We start from the raw sequence: 18,600 nt of genomic DNA, 5'->3' as shown, positions 1-18,600 counted from the left end.
TTGTGTTTTCTTTTACGAAGAGTCACTTCCGCGACGTTATTTATATATGGAGATTAAAGTTAATCTGGGCGCCCAGGTGCACCAGTAACCGTCGTCACGACAGGACCGGTGTAGAAGGTGTGTTTGCGGAGCTTGGTGTAAAACGAGTAGCTTTCTCTCACTAATATGCTGTTCCTTTAATTAATATATACATATATACATACATACATACATACATACATACATACGTATGTATATATATATATATATATATATACACACGCGCCACACATACGTGTGTGCACGTGTCTGAACGGAAACAACAAAACACATAGTAAAAATAACGATTACGTCATTATTTTCGCAATATGAAGCTGGATACGAGTGTCTTTTTATCCATTGCCAATAAAGATATTGTATTTTGTTGGCATCAGGGGTAATGAAAAGAAAGATTCAGCTACCAAGTTTGCTTTGGATTTGTCTGATGTCAGGGTTGGTGTGCCTTTTTCTGATTTTAAACATAGTATCAACCAATTTATCTTTTCGACTTGGCAAAATGATTGGGACAGTGCGGTTGCGACCAAGTTTTATGCCATCAAGCCAGTCTTGGGAGAGTGGCAGTCCTCCTATAGGCAGTACAGGAGTGATGAAATAGTCTTTGTGCCATGCTCGCATCGGTCATACCTACTTGACCCATTTATCTTGAAGAAGGATCCTCCACCTCAGTGTGTGCACTGTCAGTATAGTCTGACAGTGTGCCATATTTTGGTGGAGTGTACGCATCTCAAAGAAACTCGAAAAGATATATTTGGAAAACAAAATGCAATTGAATCCTTTCGATTTCATTCAGAACTTTTATTTCAATTTTTACGTGATACTGACTTTTATTCTAAATTTTATTTTTGATATATCTGTGATATTTGTATTTTTACACAGTTCTTCACACTATGTTTTATTTAATTCTTACATTTTTATATTGATGTTGAATCATCACTTACTGTTTTGGATTACCATAGTTTGATACCCAATAGCCGATGTATGTTTCGTGCTGGGGTGTCGTTAAACAGCTTGTCCCATTCGATCCTATTCTGTAACCTGGCGACATACATTACTTTTTACTATTTAGAGGAGGATTTCGTAAATTAATTAAAGGGACATTCCTGAGTTTGCTGCATTGTAAGATGTTTTCGACTATTAAAATATTTCTACGATTAAACTACATATTAAATATATTTTGTTGTTTAGAATATCAGTGTCTTTATATTCAATGTGTTTCTAGTCGTCTTAATATTTGTAAGACGCCCAAACTGGATTTTGTTTTCAAATAATTTCGTACGTACGAAAAAATAATATTTTTGGAAATAAAATGAAACTTAACCTAGTACATATACTAGAACGATCCGAAACACGTTTAAAGGGACATTCCTGAGTTTGTTGCATTGTAAGACTTTTCCGACTAATAAAATATTTCTACGATTAAACTTACATATTAAATATATTTTCTTGTTTAGAATATCTGTGTCTGTATATCTAATGTTTTTCTGGTCGTCTTAATATTTGTAAGCAGCCCAAACTGGATTTCGTCTGCAAATAATTTCGTACGTACTTTTTTTTCTTTTTTTTCGGAAATAAAACAAAATTTAACCCAGTACAAATATTAGAACGATCAGAAACATGTTTAATATACATCCACTAACATTTTATGCAGAAAAATATATTTGATATTTAATTACAATCGTTAAAAAGTCTCTTTTAGTCAATAACATCTTAAACATTGCAGCAAACTCAGGAATGTCTCTTTAATATACAGCCACTAATATTTGTGCAGAAAAATACGTAATTACAATCGTTAAAAAGTATCTGTTAGTCGATAACATCTGAAAAATTTAAGCAAACTCAGGGATGTCCCTTTAAACAGTAATCTTCTACAACAACACCGGCCTCGGTGGCGTTGTGGTTAGGCCATCAGTCTACAGGCTGGTAGGTAATGGGTTCGGATCCCAGTCGAGGTATGGGATTTTTAATCCAGATACCGACTCCAAACCCTGAGTGAGTGCTCCGCAAGGCTCAGTGGGTAGGTGTAAACCACTTACACCGACCAGTGATCCATAACTGGTTCAACAAAGGCCATGGTTTGTGCTATCCTGCTTGTGGGAAGCGCAAATAAAAGATCCCTTGCTGGTAATCGTAAAGAGTAGCCCATGTAGTGGCGACAGCGGGTTTCCTCTCAAAATATGTGTGGTCCTTAATCATATATCTGACGCCATATAACCATAAATAAAAGTGTTGAGTGTGTCGTTAAATAAAAAAATTCTTTCTTTCTTTCTTTCTTTCTTTCTACAACAACATTGTTTTCATAAAATACATAGTACAGTACAGAGGAAACACTAAAATTTCGTTTTTGGAACAATAATGAAAATGTGTGTTATCATTCAAGAAACGTAATTCATTTTATTTAGTTTGTCGTCTGTGTACATTAATGCATAGGTGCAACTCTCCGGTGCTTTTCCCTATATGAAAGTCACAACAGATTTTACTTATTAAAGAGTAAATTACTTTTTCTTCTGTTTGTTTAAATTTACAATTCATATTTTGTTTAACTGTGAATGGTTTTCCAGTTTTAAAGTAAATGATTGACCTTCTTGGATAATTTTGAAAATAGTACATCGGCTAGTTCCTCATTTTCAGAAAGTTTTATTCTGTTTATTCAATTCAAATTTAGATGTGCACAAAAGTCTGTTTAGATTATATGTAGTAACGAAGGGTATTATATAATTATTATCATGTTTCTTGTTGTCAATTACAGTTACAATTGGACATATTTCTTTTGCTTTAAAAATTCAATGTTAGATTAACGTTTCTTGGTATTTATGTTTTTAAATGAACATCCGGTTGGGATTTTTTACACTTGTATTTGACACTATTGTTAGAATACGTGATGCTAAACTAAATGGAATATTAACTTTTGTATGTTTAGGATGGAATGAGTTAAAGTTTTAATATCAGTCTTGTATCAGTAGGCTTACTGTATAAGTAGGTTTACCGTATCAGTAGGCTACCGTAAACGTTAGTTGATATAACTCCATATTTAAGCTGTACAAGCACATCTAAGAAGAGTAATTGTATATTATTAATTTCCATTGTAAATTTCAGAGAAAGGTTTATTAAATTAAGTTCATTATAATATGTATGTACATCGATTGTGGATGTCCAAAGGATGAATCAGTCATCTACAAATTGTTTAAGATTTTTGCGTAAAAACTCCCAAAATTATTTCCAAATTTACATTCCATATTACGATATTATATCTGCTCTAAATACCCAAGAACTAAATTGGCATACGTTGGTGTCATTTTAGTACCCATAGCTGTACGCTATATTTGTTGATAATACATAACATTAAAATAAAATACATTTCTTTATAACACAATACTAATAGCTTCAGAAATGAAATCCTAGCTAAATCTTCTGTACATTGTATGCCTGCTATTGTTTTGTCTATAATAAAATTATACGGAATATAACAAAACATAATGTATATTAAATTAATAAATATAAAAAGTAATTTTCAGTATGTTCTCTTACACCAATTCAAGTTTTAAATGATGTTTTCGATAGTTTAATAGTCACCGATGGTTACAGTAATTAAGACTATATTCTCTACAGTAGTGGTATATATTAAATGTACTTCATCGTGTATAAAAGCACCGTTCTGCGATCTTACAAACCTGCTTGAAACGCGGGTTAAACTGGGATAAACAATCTTACTTCTTTCTTATCTGCTGTGAAAACAGCCAGGCTTGTACCTAGCTGTGAAGAAGCATTCGTTCATTGTCTTACATTGCTTTAAGAGGCACAAATACCACTAGTAAATGGTTCTACATTGATGTTACATATATCCATATATGGTTGATCTTGGGACATATATTTTGGGACAAAAATAAAAGTGCTGGTATAAAAGAGAGTGATATCAATAAAAAATGTCATAAAAGAGAGGGGGAAAGCAAAAGTGAAGACAAGATTTTCAGACTAGCTTCTATTTTTCTTACTTCAAAGATTTGTTTCAAGACGTTTCTGCCAAGAGGCCCAAAGTTCATCAAATTGTCTAAAGTTACAGGTTTTTTTAATAAAATATTTATTTTTCAATTTGTATTTTTTCTTTCATGATTTTTTGATGCATCTTTATTCAAACTAGTCTGTTGCACTTTCATTCCATGCATACAATATTTCACATTAACAAATAACCAATTAATTAATTTGTTTGTTTGTTTGTTTGTTTGTTTATCATGATATCATCCCATATAAATCTGTATTTTGGTCGAGTTGAATTTGTTCTCCTGTCTTTAATATCCACTGTTCCATAAATTATTTATAAGACAAATGTTCTAATGTATTTGATTGTGACTGGCAGATGTTACAAATATCTGAATCACTACATTTTATTTTATACATGAACGTATATGTTGCCATTATTCTGGTTGTTTTCGGCTAGGTACGTTACCGAGGATAAAATAGTAAAATACAGTGAACTTGTTTTGATATTTGAAACTGGGAAGAACGGTCTTTTGTGAACACACTAAGCTTGTTTTTGTGTTTCAGACTGGGGAGATGAAGATGAAGAATGCAAAGACGAGGACAAAACCGGAAGTGATCGCAATGTCGACCAGTCGCTGAAACAGTCTCAGGTAGCAGCTACATTGACATGGTATGGTCTTAAAATGGTTCCTCCAAAGTAATATTATTTAACCAAATTAATAAACGTTCTATCATAGTTATTTTGTTAAAGATTCTGCATGTTTACATGTGCATATCACTACCGATGCTCTTAGATTGTCTTGCTATATAATTAATAAACAATATTTCACTCCATAATTGTATACAAAAAGGGCATACGTTATTCATCTTACGATTACCTTTCCAATTTACATATAATATAACATTACTATATTACTATATATATTGTGGTTTTTCTAAAAAAAAGAAAGAAAAAAAGAAGAAGATTGATGTGAAAGAAATAGTAAATAGAAAAGAAAGGAACGGAACTGGAAGTTTACTCTTGTTTAATCTGTAATATGCATGTACTACCAAAAAAATTAAAGAAAACAACACATTAAATAAAAACCAGTGAAAATGTTACAGTTTGTTATTTACTCTGTCGCTAACCTTTCACGATATGGTTTTTGGGGGTAGGTCTCGTGCAAGCCTGTTCGCACCCGCGTGCATACCGCGTGCTATCTGGGAGCACAACATGTCAGTCACTGCGACCCGCGGGGTTAAGATTCGTGTTTGGGTACGACATCCATCAAATACGTTGTTCGGTCTCTCTAAGTTGGTCAAGAGATGTGTCAGTTTCGTTTTAGTTGTCTACGCTAATATTTCATAACTTATCAACGGTTATGTCAAACACACCAGGGGGTAAGAGTGGAGGGGAATAGTGCATTACTTTTCCATTTGTGTTATCTGTGTGTTGGAGCCTACATGTTGTGTAATTTTTACATGAATTCAATGATAGCTCATTTTTTAATGAGATACTCTCGGCATACATAATTCAAAAATTATATGTAGATCCCCTTTTATTTTTTGACGGACCGTTCAAAATTGCGCCTAACTTCCTTCATAGAAATGTGCGCCATTTCCTTTTGGCTATTAATCCTACGGGACATTCCAAATTTCATAGCACCAAACCACCCTCTGCCTGTTACCGACCCCGGTCGGACTGCTGGTGCTCCCTTGCACCTGCCAGTGCAGGCGGTCCCCTCTCCAACTTACGCCACCCCTTTCCTGTCCTAGACAGACGTGCGCTACAACAGCTTGTTCTGAATGTACACGTTAAACACTCTGACCTGACCTGCTCATTTTATTTTAATAAAAAAATATTTCTTCTGTTGTCTAATTTAAAAGTGCTTTAGTTTTGTGTAAGACATTTGGATTAAAAATCAAATTACATAGCAAAATAGGTTTTTTCATGATATGTGTCTGAGAAAATACAAATCCATGTCCTCAGTTGCATCTCTCTCTCTCTCTCTCTCTCTCTCTCTCTCTCTCTCTCTCTCTCTCTCTCTCTCTCTCTGTGTGTGTGTGTGTGTTTATATTACACATCTCTCTCTCACTCTCTCTCTCTCTCTCTCTCTCTCTCTCTCTCTCTCTCTCTGTGTGTTTAATATTACACCTCTCTCTCTCTCTCTCTCTCTCTCTCTCTCTCTCTCTCTCTCTCTCTCTCTCTCTCTCTCTCTGTCTCTGTGTGTGTGTGTGTTTGTGTGTGTTTGTGTTTATATTACACCCCCCCCTCTCTCTCTCTCTCTCTCTCTCTCTCTCTCTCTCTCTCTCTCTCTGTGTGTGTGTTTATATTACACCCCTCTCTCTCTCTCTCTCTCTCTCTCTCTCTCTCTCTCTCTCTCTCTCTCTCTCTCTCTACTCTCTCTCGTCTCTCTCTCTCTCTCTCTCTCTCTCTCTCTCTCTCTCTCTCTCTCTCTCTCTCTCTCTCTCTCTGTGTGTGTGTGTGTGTTAATTTTGAACAGGAGTATGCACGCGCATATTTTCTCCTGCAGACAGATGGCTAATTCTCTAGAAATCTGTCGTTATATTATGCTTCTCCTCTCATAACGTCTTATCATCAGTCCCCTAATATGCCAGTGTGTTTGCACACTTGTTATAGCGTATTTTGGAACGTCGATCTGGCGGCTAGTTGTGATAAGAGAGACTTTCTGGGCCTTGAAAGCAGCCGTCTGAATCATCTTGTAGGAGGTTGACATGGCTTTCCACTCAACGACGTGCACGAAAATTAAATCAGCACATTTAGCTTCCATCAGATGCCATTTTCTGGTACTTCACAGGCGTTGTAAGCAGGGCTGGGGGGGTGGGGATAGAGAGATGCAGGGGGCGCTGTCCTAACACTTGGAAGATTATGCATTTACCTCCTCTCCCCCGATGAAAGGCAAATTATTATATCGTGTGATTTATAAAACAAATTAAAAATAAAGTCATTTTTGTAAGCTGAATAGCTGAAAAAAATATGCATCACATAACATTGTAGTTAAGTAGAAAACACAGTTATTATATTATCTATTGTTGGTATATAGTTCTAAGGTGGTGCGCATTACAAAGTGTATTTTCAAACAAATACTGAAAACGATGGTTGATTGGCTCGCCATGTTGTTGGGGTTTTTTCACCACAGATATTATTTTTCTTTTGCTCATACATTTTAAAATGTAGTTTCTAAAAGAAGAAAGTGAAATACTTTTTTCAAAGGCTGGATGTCTTTGATGAACCTTGCTAATGCGTTTTAGAATTTATTATATAAAGATTCTTAATCTGTTGAACTATTCAACGCAATGTATTGCAATCCTTGTTGCAACATTTGAATGTAGACATTGGTTAAGTGGAAACTACCCCAGTCAAAATAAACATATAAGAACAAGTCACAATAATAAGAGATATTTATTACATATAATATCGTCATATCGTAATGTTTTCGACTAATAGATCATTGTTAATGACTAACATTAAATATAAAACATACTTTCATGTTTCGAATATCAGCGTCGGTATATTCAGTGTGTTTCTGATCATCTGTGCTTGTAGGGACTGAAATGTCATTTTACATCCTAATATAGTGTATTTTGTTTCGTATGTACGAATTATTTGAAGGTAAAGTCCAATTTGTAACATTGCAATCATTAGATGGACAAGAAAGATGTATATACAGACATTGATATTCTAAACAAAACAAAAATGTATTTAACATTTCATTTTAGTTGTTAAAAAAGCTCTATTAGATGAAACCTGGTACATTGTTAGAGGCAACGTTAGAGGGATACCGTATTAAAACGTACGAGGGTAATATTAAAAGACATAATATCTATATTATTATAAATATTATGTTGCCAGGCTGACTGACAACTATGAGCGATCAGAAGGCGTGTGTTTGCCGAGGTGCGTTCTGTACACACACTATCTGGACTTCTGCAAGAAGACAAAGTTCTCACCAGCTGGTGCGGCCACATTTGGAAAGGTGAAAAACATACTAGGGATTACTATGTGGTTTTTGAACATTTGGCGAATAACATATATTTGCGACAATAAACACATAATTAACAACAGAAAATGGTAATATAAAACGTAGATAAAAAAAATTTAATTCAATAAACGCCTCTTGTTAAAATTTATTCGTGTGAATAATCGTTTTCTAAAACGAACTCAACCTTAAGGGTTAACAAAAATCTAACCATTACTTTTAGCCACTCGTTAAGTAAAGACTCGTTCCAACCAGTGCACCACGACTGGTGTAGAAAAGACTGTGGTATGTACTATCCTGTCTGTGGGATGGTGCATATAAAAGATCCTTTGCTGCTAATCGAAAAGAGTAGCCCATGAAGTAGCGACAGCGGGTTTCCTCTCTATATATATCTCTGTGGTCCTTAACCATATGTATGACGCCATATAACCGTAAAAAAAAAGTGTTGAGTGTATCGTTAAATAAAAATGTCCTTCCTTCCTTCCATATTATGTTAAAGAATAAACGTAACTCTATATTCTGAAATGTAGTTCAATTTTAGATACGGTATTGAATTTTACAAACACCGGGAAACAGCAATTTAACCCACTAGTGGATTGACTAGTATTATTCGAAATGTATTTAATACTACATCTGTATGTAATTTCAAGATTTCAATAACTACAGATAGAAATATGTCAACCTTTTTTAATTCATTTATTGTTCAGATAATTCGACAAAAATTCCCCAAACTGACTACCAGGAGACTAGGGACAAGAGGACAATCTAAGTAAGTTTCTCTTTTGTTTTTACCTTTCTCCAGTTCCAATATTCTATTATTATGTTATCTAAAACAGATATTGGTGGTCTTTGTTTTCATATAGCCTACATATTTTATTTACACATTTAGTAGATCATCATCATTATCAACAAACACACGCATACTTTGTTTTTACAAATTAAATTATATTTATTGCAGTAACAATGTAAAGTATGATTAAGAGAATACACAATAAGTATTAAATATTTTAAAACTGTTTGGTTTAAGGGTGTTTTTTTTTACTTTATTTTTAAATTGTTGTCTGAGCTATGAACTATGAACAATATGCAATAAATTATTTGGACATATATCACCATAAGTTGTACAAAAATACAGGACTAGTTTTGTTAATCACGTACACAGTACAGACTCGTCGAACAATCACTACATATCATTATTTCATATCTGTCAACTCTCACGCATTTGGCGTGAGTCTCACGCATTTGTAACAAACATCACGCTCTCACGCAACGTTACTATAATCTCACGCTTTTTCTAAAAATAAAAGTATTTTATAATCGTGGTTTATATTTTAGAGCTGAATGGAATTATATGCTGATTATGCAGGGTCTCTGAATTCGTTATCTATTAATAATAATACAGCATATCGAACCTACAATACCAACAATCACTTGCGGGTGCTACCAGTGACCGACTTGTATGGTTTAACATTAACCGTATTAATTAGTAAAACTTGCACTAGCTCGATTTCCATTTTGGACTTAAACAAACAACAACAAAAACATTCGCACTGGATCCGACCAAGAGCCTGCAGTCCCTGGACCCTGAATTCTAATTTTCTCACGCCTAAGAATTGCCACAGGTTGACAGCTCTGTTATTTGATGTTTATGAAGTTGGTTCTTGTGCTCATAACATTATTTTATCTTTTCTCCAAGTTTAATATATGTGTCGTGTAAAATTATTTGCGTTTAATTCTCACATTAATAAATGAAATGTTTCCAACTAGAAGTGTTGGTTCATGTGCAGGTATCTTAGGTGAAAACCTAATAGGCTCTGTTCGATTGATGTGTTTAACCCAGTAACTTGTTACTTAGTAGCTGCGAATAGTACAGACTTGTGTAGAACACCCTGGATCTGGAATTTCAGTGTAAAGAAACCCGGTTGACATTGCAGATTCGTTTTCTGTAGTCCTGGCCATAAACCCATGTTCTTTGTGTAAATACTTAATATGGTGTTATTTCACCACTCGATGGAAACATAAAATCATCCAACATGCTGTTAACATGGGTTGTTTGAAGTGGAATTTTATTTTTCCATAACATAGGATAAATAAAATTAAATGTAAACATGTTTTGTACACTCAGAAGGGGTATGCGGAAAACAAACTAACAATCAAATTATACTATCAAAGCATGCAAATTCAGATTGTTTAGATAACCAAATAATATTAGCAAAGAATGTAAGTTTTATGTCACTTGGATAACATAGGGATTTTTAGTAAATTAAAGTCAAAATAATACCAGCAAAGACCTTTTTGTCAGGATTAAATTTCACGTTATATTATGAATTACTATTCGTGAATGCATGTCATCACAGCCGTATTTATTCTAATGAACTCTGTTTTGTGCTGGTTTTGATTTAGTAAACTAGTCTGTGAGTGGCAGTCTTCTTTGTGGTGGCGCAAGAATGATGTATTGACCAGTATAAGATCTCTTCGGGAGTGGCTGTCCACTTATAGACGAGGCACTAGATAGAGATTCGTGGAATCAACCACTGTTTTGCCAAATACCCATTCGATTCGGCACTGAGCAGAGATACGGTTTTGTCGTCCAGATTCAGAGATACTAATGTTTATTATTTAGAAAATAAATGTTAAAATTATAAAAACAAAACAATTTTTAAGATAATGATGATAACCATGATCATGATCTTGCTGCTAATTATTTTGTAGTTGCTACTGTCCTTAATACATACTTTTATCTCCATTTTAGGTACCACTATTACGGCATCGGGATAAAGGAATCATCGATATATTACCATTCAGTCTACTCGGGAAAAGGATTAACGCGGTAACTTACAATATATTTACCATCTTATTGTGCATGTGCTACCTGTACTCTTATTACAAAGTTTCCTGTTTCTCCTCACCAGTTTCTTTCTGAACAAGACAAGTGTTACAGTATTGAAACATCGCAAATAAAATGTCAAATATTGTATCAGAATGATGTAGAGGATGAATATAACTTATTTTAAAACGTTCTTTGTGCGTGTATTTATGTTCGATATATATTAAGAAATACTACTGGCGCCATCTGTATTTGAGCTTGTCCAATTATTGTCTGTTCGCAATAGAAAAGAACTGTGTAATATTGAAAAAATTATATTTACATTTACGTTCGCAACAGATTTAATTGTTAGTCTTCTGTATATATGATCCACTTATCTGTCATTGAATTATAATACCGGATATATGAAATGTCTATTAGCTGGATAATAAACCGTGAAATATATAGCTATACAGAAACCATTAAACTGATATTCGATGAAAAGTCATATTGTCTCTTAATTTTAGCTGCAGTGAAAATAAATAAACAATATTTACATTTTAGATGTTCATGCTTCAGGTACCTCCCTTATAAATTATTAATATCTAATTATTGAGGTTGGTGTGGGAGTTATAGTTTTTAAACTTGATGATTACCAATACATCTGATTGTGGGGGATTTAGGAGGGTTTTATTTTTATTTTTATAGGTGTGTGTGTTGTTTTTTGTATTATTATTATTATTGTTGTTGTTGTTGTTGTTGTAATTTGAACCTATCACAAATGGATATGAACTGCAATGACGCTGAAATATCTGATTGTGAGTGAAGCTAAATAGACTAAGTTTTGACAATAGGTCCTGTTGTTGCCATTAAAGTTTAACTTCGATTCATGTTTTGACTGTTGCATTTGTGCACGATCGCTTTGTTAGGTACGTTTTAACAGCAGTATTATTAAATAATTATTAATTTAACTGTCATTAAATAAAGCTATTTTTATTCAAATTTATTTTATGAAAGTCCATGGTCAAGACATTTGCTGGAAAAGTTCCCCATGTTTACAGAAACAAATGCATAAATATATGATCTCACGTATTTTCGATCTTGAGTTTCTTTCTTTATTTTTCTGATAGTGGGTTTGTTTTTGTCAAAAATTAGGAAATTTAGATATAATAAATATACCATTTAATGGTGGGTTGTTTTTTCTCGAGTAAAATATTTATGTCAACTCGTGATGTGTGAAACATTACTTAAATACTGGTTAATTTTTAAATGTCTATATAGCTACGCTCTACAACAGGACCAATTTGGTGAATATTTTAAAGTGTACTTTCTGTTGATGTTTATGTTAAATAATACATTTGTGTTGTATTAACCACTCTTGTTTTAAGATTTATCCTTAACAGACTCTACATTGTACTTAATAAATTATTTATTGCAACTCGTGTTTAAAAACTGAAAAAAGTAATCTTTTTGAAAAGTGGTTTACATTCTCGCTATTTGCAAAGTATAATGTGAAACTTGAAGTGAATGGTTTGCTTCCTGTTCAGTTATATTTGTTTTACTTGGTTTCCTTTGACATATTCAAATAATTACTCTTTTTGTAGGTTTTCAGGAATCAAGATTAAAACGGAGGTTAGTTTCTTACTCAGTTCTCGTGTATTAGCACACTTCTTAATTTCTGCTAAAATAGGTTAAGATAAGTATTTAATACAACAAATACTAGCTTTTTAGGCTGTGAAAAATCTTGAACTCATTCTTTTTTATTAGCTGTCATAATATCAAAGACTTAATTTTATTTCTAAACTCAGTTTTAAAAAATAACCTTCATTTGTTTGAAAATAAATTTATTATTGTCTCATCTTCAGACTGACTTTGTTTCCAACAGGTCATACATGTATATATAAATATCATTATGAATTATGTGTGCCTCTGTGGGTGTGTTTCGAAAATGTTAATAAGTTGTAAATATATAAAACAAATTTAATTCGACTTTTCCATCTTCTTTTTATTCTAAAAAAATGTTTTATATATGTATATATTCTCATGTGTCTTACCCTGTGTTTTTACCTTTGTCGTGTTCGTCATTACACCTGGACAGTGATAAGCCTTTGTAACGGAAGGGTGAATTAAAAAAAAAAAACTAACAAAACAAAAAGAAGAAAAAGATGCTATCAAAGTTAAATTTTAAGATTATTATTTATTTATGATAGCTTCTGATGAAATTGACAGTTACAGCTCAATAATACAAGTGAAAGTTAAAGAACCTAATATATTTGTAATAGTTATTGATGAAATTGGCAATAACAAACTATTGGTTATCATAATACATATTTTCCATTACTCAATAAAAGTTGTAAGCTATTCTTTAAATACATTTTAACTTTGAGCAGCCCTTTGTTTTATGTTTATGCGTTTATGAACGAATTTATTTATTTTATGTGACAAGCATGTCGATAGTTTGTGATAAACGACTGAGCTTGGTTTGAAAGTTCCCCACTTCAAACACTTCAGCTGTCACATTGCTTGGATGTGCTGGACGCCAGCTAAAACAATTGATTTGTTTGCTGGCACAAAGAGTTAGGTTTCCAGAAGATCGCTTTGTCCGATGTCTCGCTTTAATCGTTCTGTAAATGCCGAACTTCAGATAAACGGGTTCGATGATAAAATTCTTCAGTAGGTGTTATAATAGTAATACCAGAATCAAATTTGTGAAAAGATAACAGACTCATTTTAGTCAGATAATCGTGGTTTATTTTGGCTTTTATAATATTATCTCTTTGTATTTTCAAACACCTGGCAAACATATAAATAGGATTACCAAATTACTGAAAGAAACGATTGTAAATTGTACCTAGTCATATAATTCATATGTTAAGTATATTATTTATCTTGAAAGGAGCAGTATCAAACATGTATGATGACCAAAGGTATACAGATACTGGTGTTTGATTTGAAATGTAACCATGTTTTCCTTGAATTAGGTTTCCCTAGAAATTAAAACCAGATGCGTGTATTTGTATTTGCTAGTAGCAAAATAGTACAATATTGTTTGGAAATCCACTGAGGATGAACGGCATGTAATCTGTGGCGTCACAACTTGAATTTGAATGACGTCACTGAACCGACAAGGCACTGACCTGCTGTTGTTTGGAGATATCTAGATGTGTCGCATATAGATCTTCTATGTTCTGTTTATTTTTAGTCCAAGATAATTAGAGGAACTACGTTTTACGACTAGTGGCAGGGCATTACTATTTAGATTATTCTGAGTTAACTATTAATTATTTGGATTGATTAATTTGTAGATATTTATCATAGATAAATGCACAATAAATATGTCATTTGCAATTACAAGTATTAAATAATAATGTACTTTTAAATATTTATTTTCCAAAGTGTATTTTATTACAACATATTGTTTCAGGCACACGACGAAATGTGTTAACAAATATCAGAAAAATGTAAATGTACTATATGTACAATTGCAGATTTTGTATATAGTAATATTGTAATTGCCACAAGACAATATTGTTTATATGCAGAAAAAATATCCATTAATACAGAATGGACCGGTCTACACATTTTACTTTGAAACCACAGTGTTTATGGTTAAAATAGTTATTAGACAAGAATATAATTATAATTACTGACGAGGATTTAGTAACATTTGTAGAGAGTTTTAAAAGACCAGATAACTAGTATTTAAAAATCCCTGATTTTACTTTTCATACAATCTGAATGTCAATTTCGCTTCCTATTCTGTCGCCTAATCTACTCTGTTCCTTTAATATTTTCGACTATACCGTCTGTCTCGCGGTAACACCCCACTTGGTCTGGTACGTGCGTGTTTTCGTGCGGGACAACGGCGCTGGGGGCAGCAATGTTGTGTACCAGTGCTGTCCCGAGAGGCACGTTCATCTGGAATATATCCCTTAGCAAAACATTGCGGGTATCCGTCAGAAAATTACTCTTGCTTTATTGGCATTTTGTGAAACAAAACTTGCCAACTAGATGGTTGTTTGCTCGCGTATTAGATAATGTGAGAAAACACGAACTTGTAATTGATTTATTACGCCACATTCTGACGTTAAACTCGAAGGTTAGCGTTAGTTACGTATGTGATGATGGTCTTCTGAATTTGAAAGTGTATTTTTCACAAGAGCCATATTTCTCTATTTTTATATCTGTTTGTGATAAATAAATACAAATATTTAACACATATTCTTTGCTAATTCGAGAATACTAAAATTGAGTAAATATCCATTTAAAAAGACATCAATACTAAAAACAGGCCTAATTTTAAATACTAGTATTTGTTACTTGATGGGTTACAGTATATGGCTGATGTACGATTATTAATCAACAATGAATGAATGAATGAATGAATGAATGTTTAACGACACCCCAGCACGAAAAATACATCGGCTATTGGGTGTCAAACTATGGCAAATGCAAAAACAATGTGATGAGCAACATCAATATAAAAATTCAACAGTTAAATTAAAATACAGTATAAAGAACTGTGCAACAAATACAAATATCACAGATATATCAAATTAAAATTTATAGTAAAAGTTAGTATCACTTAAAAATTGTAAAACTAATTCTGGATGGAATCGAAATGATTCCGTCACATTTCTTTGTCCAAATATATATTTTCGAGTTTCATGCAGATGCTTACACTCCACCAAAATGTGTCGCACCGTCAGATTAATCAACAAAATACAATAGCATTTTTCAGACGAGCTCTTCAAACATTTTGCCACCAAGAACATGATACTCCTCCTGCCATCAAACGTTATGTCCACGAGCGAGTACAGATGTAGCAGGGGGGCTAAGCTGTTTCTGCCACCACCCACCCACCCCCTCATTTTACGACGAAAATGTACGTGTTTTGTTAAGCCATATAGATAATGGTAAAAATATGCCACCACACCCCTCCACCTCCTGAGTGTGCCCCCTCCGCTAGAGGTTGTGCCCCACTCCAAATATCGTTTCTACGGGCCTGGTGTAGCCTGAACTAAATCATCCAAATTAACTTGTATGCTTTAATCCAGACAGACCCATACCCACACCACTACTGTGTATTATATTGTAGGGATCCAACAGAAAGTATTCATTGAGCTCTAAAACTGGCACTCTTCTCCCAGAATTCCCCGATGCCAACAATTTGATACTGCCGGACGAGATAGATAGGAACAAGGTAGGTACTTGGACAATCACGTGGCACACGCGTCATGGACCAACACCGAGATTTACACATCACTGTTTGGTTTAATTCCATATGGTGTATTACTGTTTAGTGCAACTATCTGTTTCATAATTATAAAAAAAACTGAGGGGGTCAAATGGTGGTATACGCTTCTAAAATAAAATATAAAAAAATATGTATAAAACTATATTGTTTTCAGAATGAACATATTTGAAATATACTTTTAGTACTGTGAGGGTAGCAAACATGTGGGAGTGAGAGAGAGACCGAGAAAGAGAGACGGAGAGAGAGAGAGAGAGAGAGAGAGAGAGAGAGAGAGAGAGAGAGAGAGAGAGAGAGAGATGTACATTTGTGGACGGTCCCTTATAGTATGATGTGAAAATGTTTAACCAAATTTGTTTAACGACGTCACTAAAGCATATTGATTTATTAATCATCGGGCATTGCGTGTCAAACATTTGGTAATTGTGACACGTAGTCTGAGGAAACCAGCAAATTGTTTCCATTAGTACTAAGGTTTTTTTATACAGACCATAACATACGACGGCGTTGCAACTAACTGTTATTGGTAATATTTAGTATACTGTATATCGGTATTTAATATACTTAACTTGTTTATATGGTAGCTCAGTAGTTATTTCAGTTAATTACCAGGATATGTCAGTATTTAATGAAATGTATGGTATGTCAGTATTTAACGAAAATGTTTTTCTATTTATTTTATATTACTTATTATGTGGACTATTAATATTTATTAATTAAGTGAAAACTTTTATGTATATATTTTACGCTACATTAGTACTGAATGCATTTATAGTTCATGCTAACGATATAACAGTATCGCATGCGATTAAATTTGGTGTAAATTATAATTAAAATTATATCAATATTGGGTGCAAATACATTTTTATATATGATGAATGTATATCAACATAGGATGCTGCATATCTTGTATACGATATATCAATAATGGTTGCAATTACATTTCTTGTGTGTGATATATCCGTGTTTAATCCAATTAATACTTTTGTTTGTGCTGTTTGGACCAGGTGGAAACATTTATTATGATGTATCGGACTCACTGTCAGCGGATCCTTGACACAATGATAAGTGCTAACTTCGACGAGGTAAGTCCTCGGTGTACATTTACATTGCTTTGTCTTACCTGTGTACAGGTGTGTTAAACAGGCTCAGATTACACGGCCCTGCGCTACACGGTAAAGACAAATGATGACAGCGGCGTGGCGATCAAAGAATTGATGCAGTTATGAAAATTAGTTTCGGGGACATCAGATAACCTATAGCAGCAATTTCATACGTGTTAGGGTCAAAACAAACGCTTTGATCTTTTAAAATAAATTAGTTTTGTCCTAGAAATGGATGTCAGACTATGTATATGTTAAGAAAAGCTTCAATATTAATGTACATAACAACAAATGTTTATCAGGGCTCACACTGGAACAAATTGTGTTTTAAACCATTTTTCTTCCGTGATGACGTAAAGTTCCGAGTGAAGTTGATGTCAAACACGTGAATAGTAAACATAAAATTAAGATGTTAAGATAGCTTGCTCTATTACCATGTTTGGATATTTTGTATAATATCAAAAATTAGTTGATCAGCAAATATTGGTGTATCATCACACAGGACAATATTAGATCTCACTGCACAGAAGCAGAAACATAAAATTAAGATGTTAAGATAGTTTGCTCTATTACCATGTTTGGATATTTTGTATAATATCAAAAATTAGTTGATCAGCAAATATTGGTGTATGATCACACAGGACGATATTAGATCTCACTGCACAGAAGCAGAAACATAAAATTAAGATGTTAAGATAGTTTGCTCTATTACCATGTTTGGATATTTTGTATAATATCAAAAATTAGTTGATCAGCAAATATTGGTGTATGATCACACAGGACGATATTAGATCTCACTGCACAGAAGCAATCTGTCAATGAAATTCATACTAAATTGCCCAACTTCAAATCACTATTGCTAACAGAACTGGTTCTCGATGGCAATATGTACGTCTCAGGGTGTTTTTGTTTTGTTTAGGTTGTTTTTGTTTTTGTTATCGGGTGGAGTTTTTTTTATAGGTTTTTTAAAAATTAATGTTTACCCCCTCTCCTTATATGGCTGTATTGTCTGTCCTTACATACGGTACAGGAACCGATTTACACCGTTAACCGGTTCCGCATAGGCTTACGGGCTCCCTTTTTTAGGGGGGGGGGGGGGGGGGGAGGCTGGCTTTTGCCCGAATTGAACGAAAATGACAGAACATGCATACCAACACTTATTGATATTAGCATTACTAACAAACAGCTATATTGAGTTTCAAACGAATCACTACGCATTTTTATATGGATTTACAACATATTTTGAGGGTAGAATGATGACAATGCATGGTAAAAAGGTCTCAAGTTAGCACATTTTGCATGAATATCTGTATAATTTTTGTCCGAATTTGAGGTTTTGCCCTGCCCTCTGTCTCTCGTACGCTTATGCGGTACCGCTGTACACCAATGTCCCAAAACGTCAATACATAAAAATTTCTAAATAACTTGGGCAAAATTCAGCTA

At 33.6% G+C, this 18,600-nt stretch overlaps 1 protein-coding gene across 1 annotated transcript in view; it reads left to right on the top strand.

Moving 5' to 3' along the window:
- LOC121381620 (DNA-binding protein RFX6-like) overlaps window positions 1-18,600 on the top strand; it is a 45,214-nt gene that overhangs the window by 6,156 nt on the left and 20,458 nt on the right. The window contains exons 2-8 of the mRNA XM_041510955.1: window positions 4,579-4,684; window positions 7,868-7,991; window positions 8,702-8,763; window positions 10,747-10,824; window positions 12,405-12,432; window positions 15,899-16,003; window positions 17,062-17,139. Coding sequence (XP_041366889.1) covers window positions 4,579-4,684; window positions 7,868-7,991; window positions 8,702-8,763; window positions 10,747-10,824; window positions 12,405-12,432; window positions 15,899-16,003; window positions 17,062-17,139 — 581 coding nt within the window. The remainder of the gene's footprint in view (window positions 1-4,578; window positions 4,685-7,867; window positions 7,992-8,701; window positions 8,764-10,746; window positions 10,825-12,404; window positions 12,433-15,898; window positions 16,004-17,061; window positions 17,140-18,600) is intronic.

This window comes from Gigantopelta aegis, chromosome 9 (assembly GCF_016097555.1).
Source record: "Gigantopelta aegis isolate Gae_Host chromosome 9, Gae_host_genome, whole genome shotgun sequence".
NCBI lineage: Eukaryota > Metazoa > Mollusca > Gastropoda > Neomphalida > Peltospiridae > Gigantopelta > Gigantopelta aegis.
The sequence above is the reverse complement of the archived record's forward strand: the minus strand, read 5'-3'. Positions and strand labels throughout refer to the sequence as shown.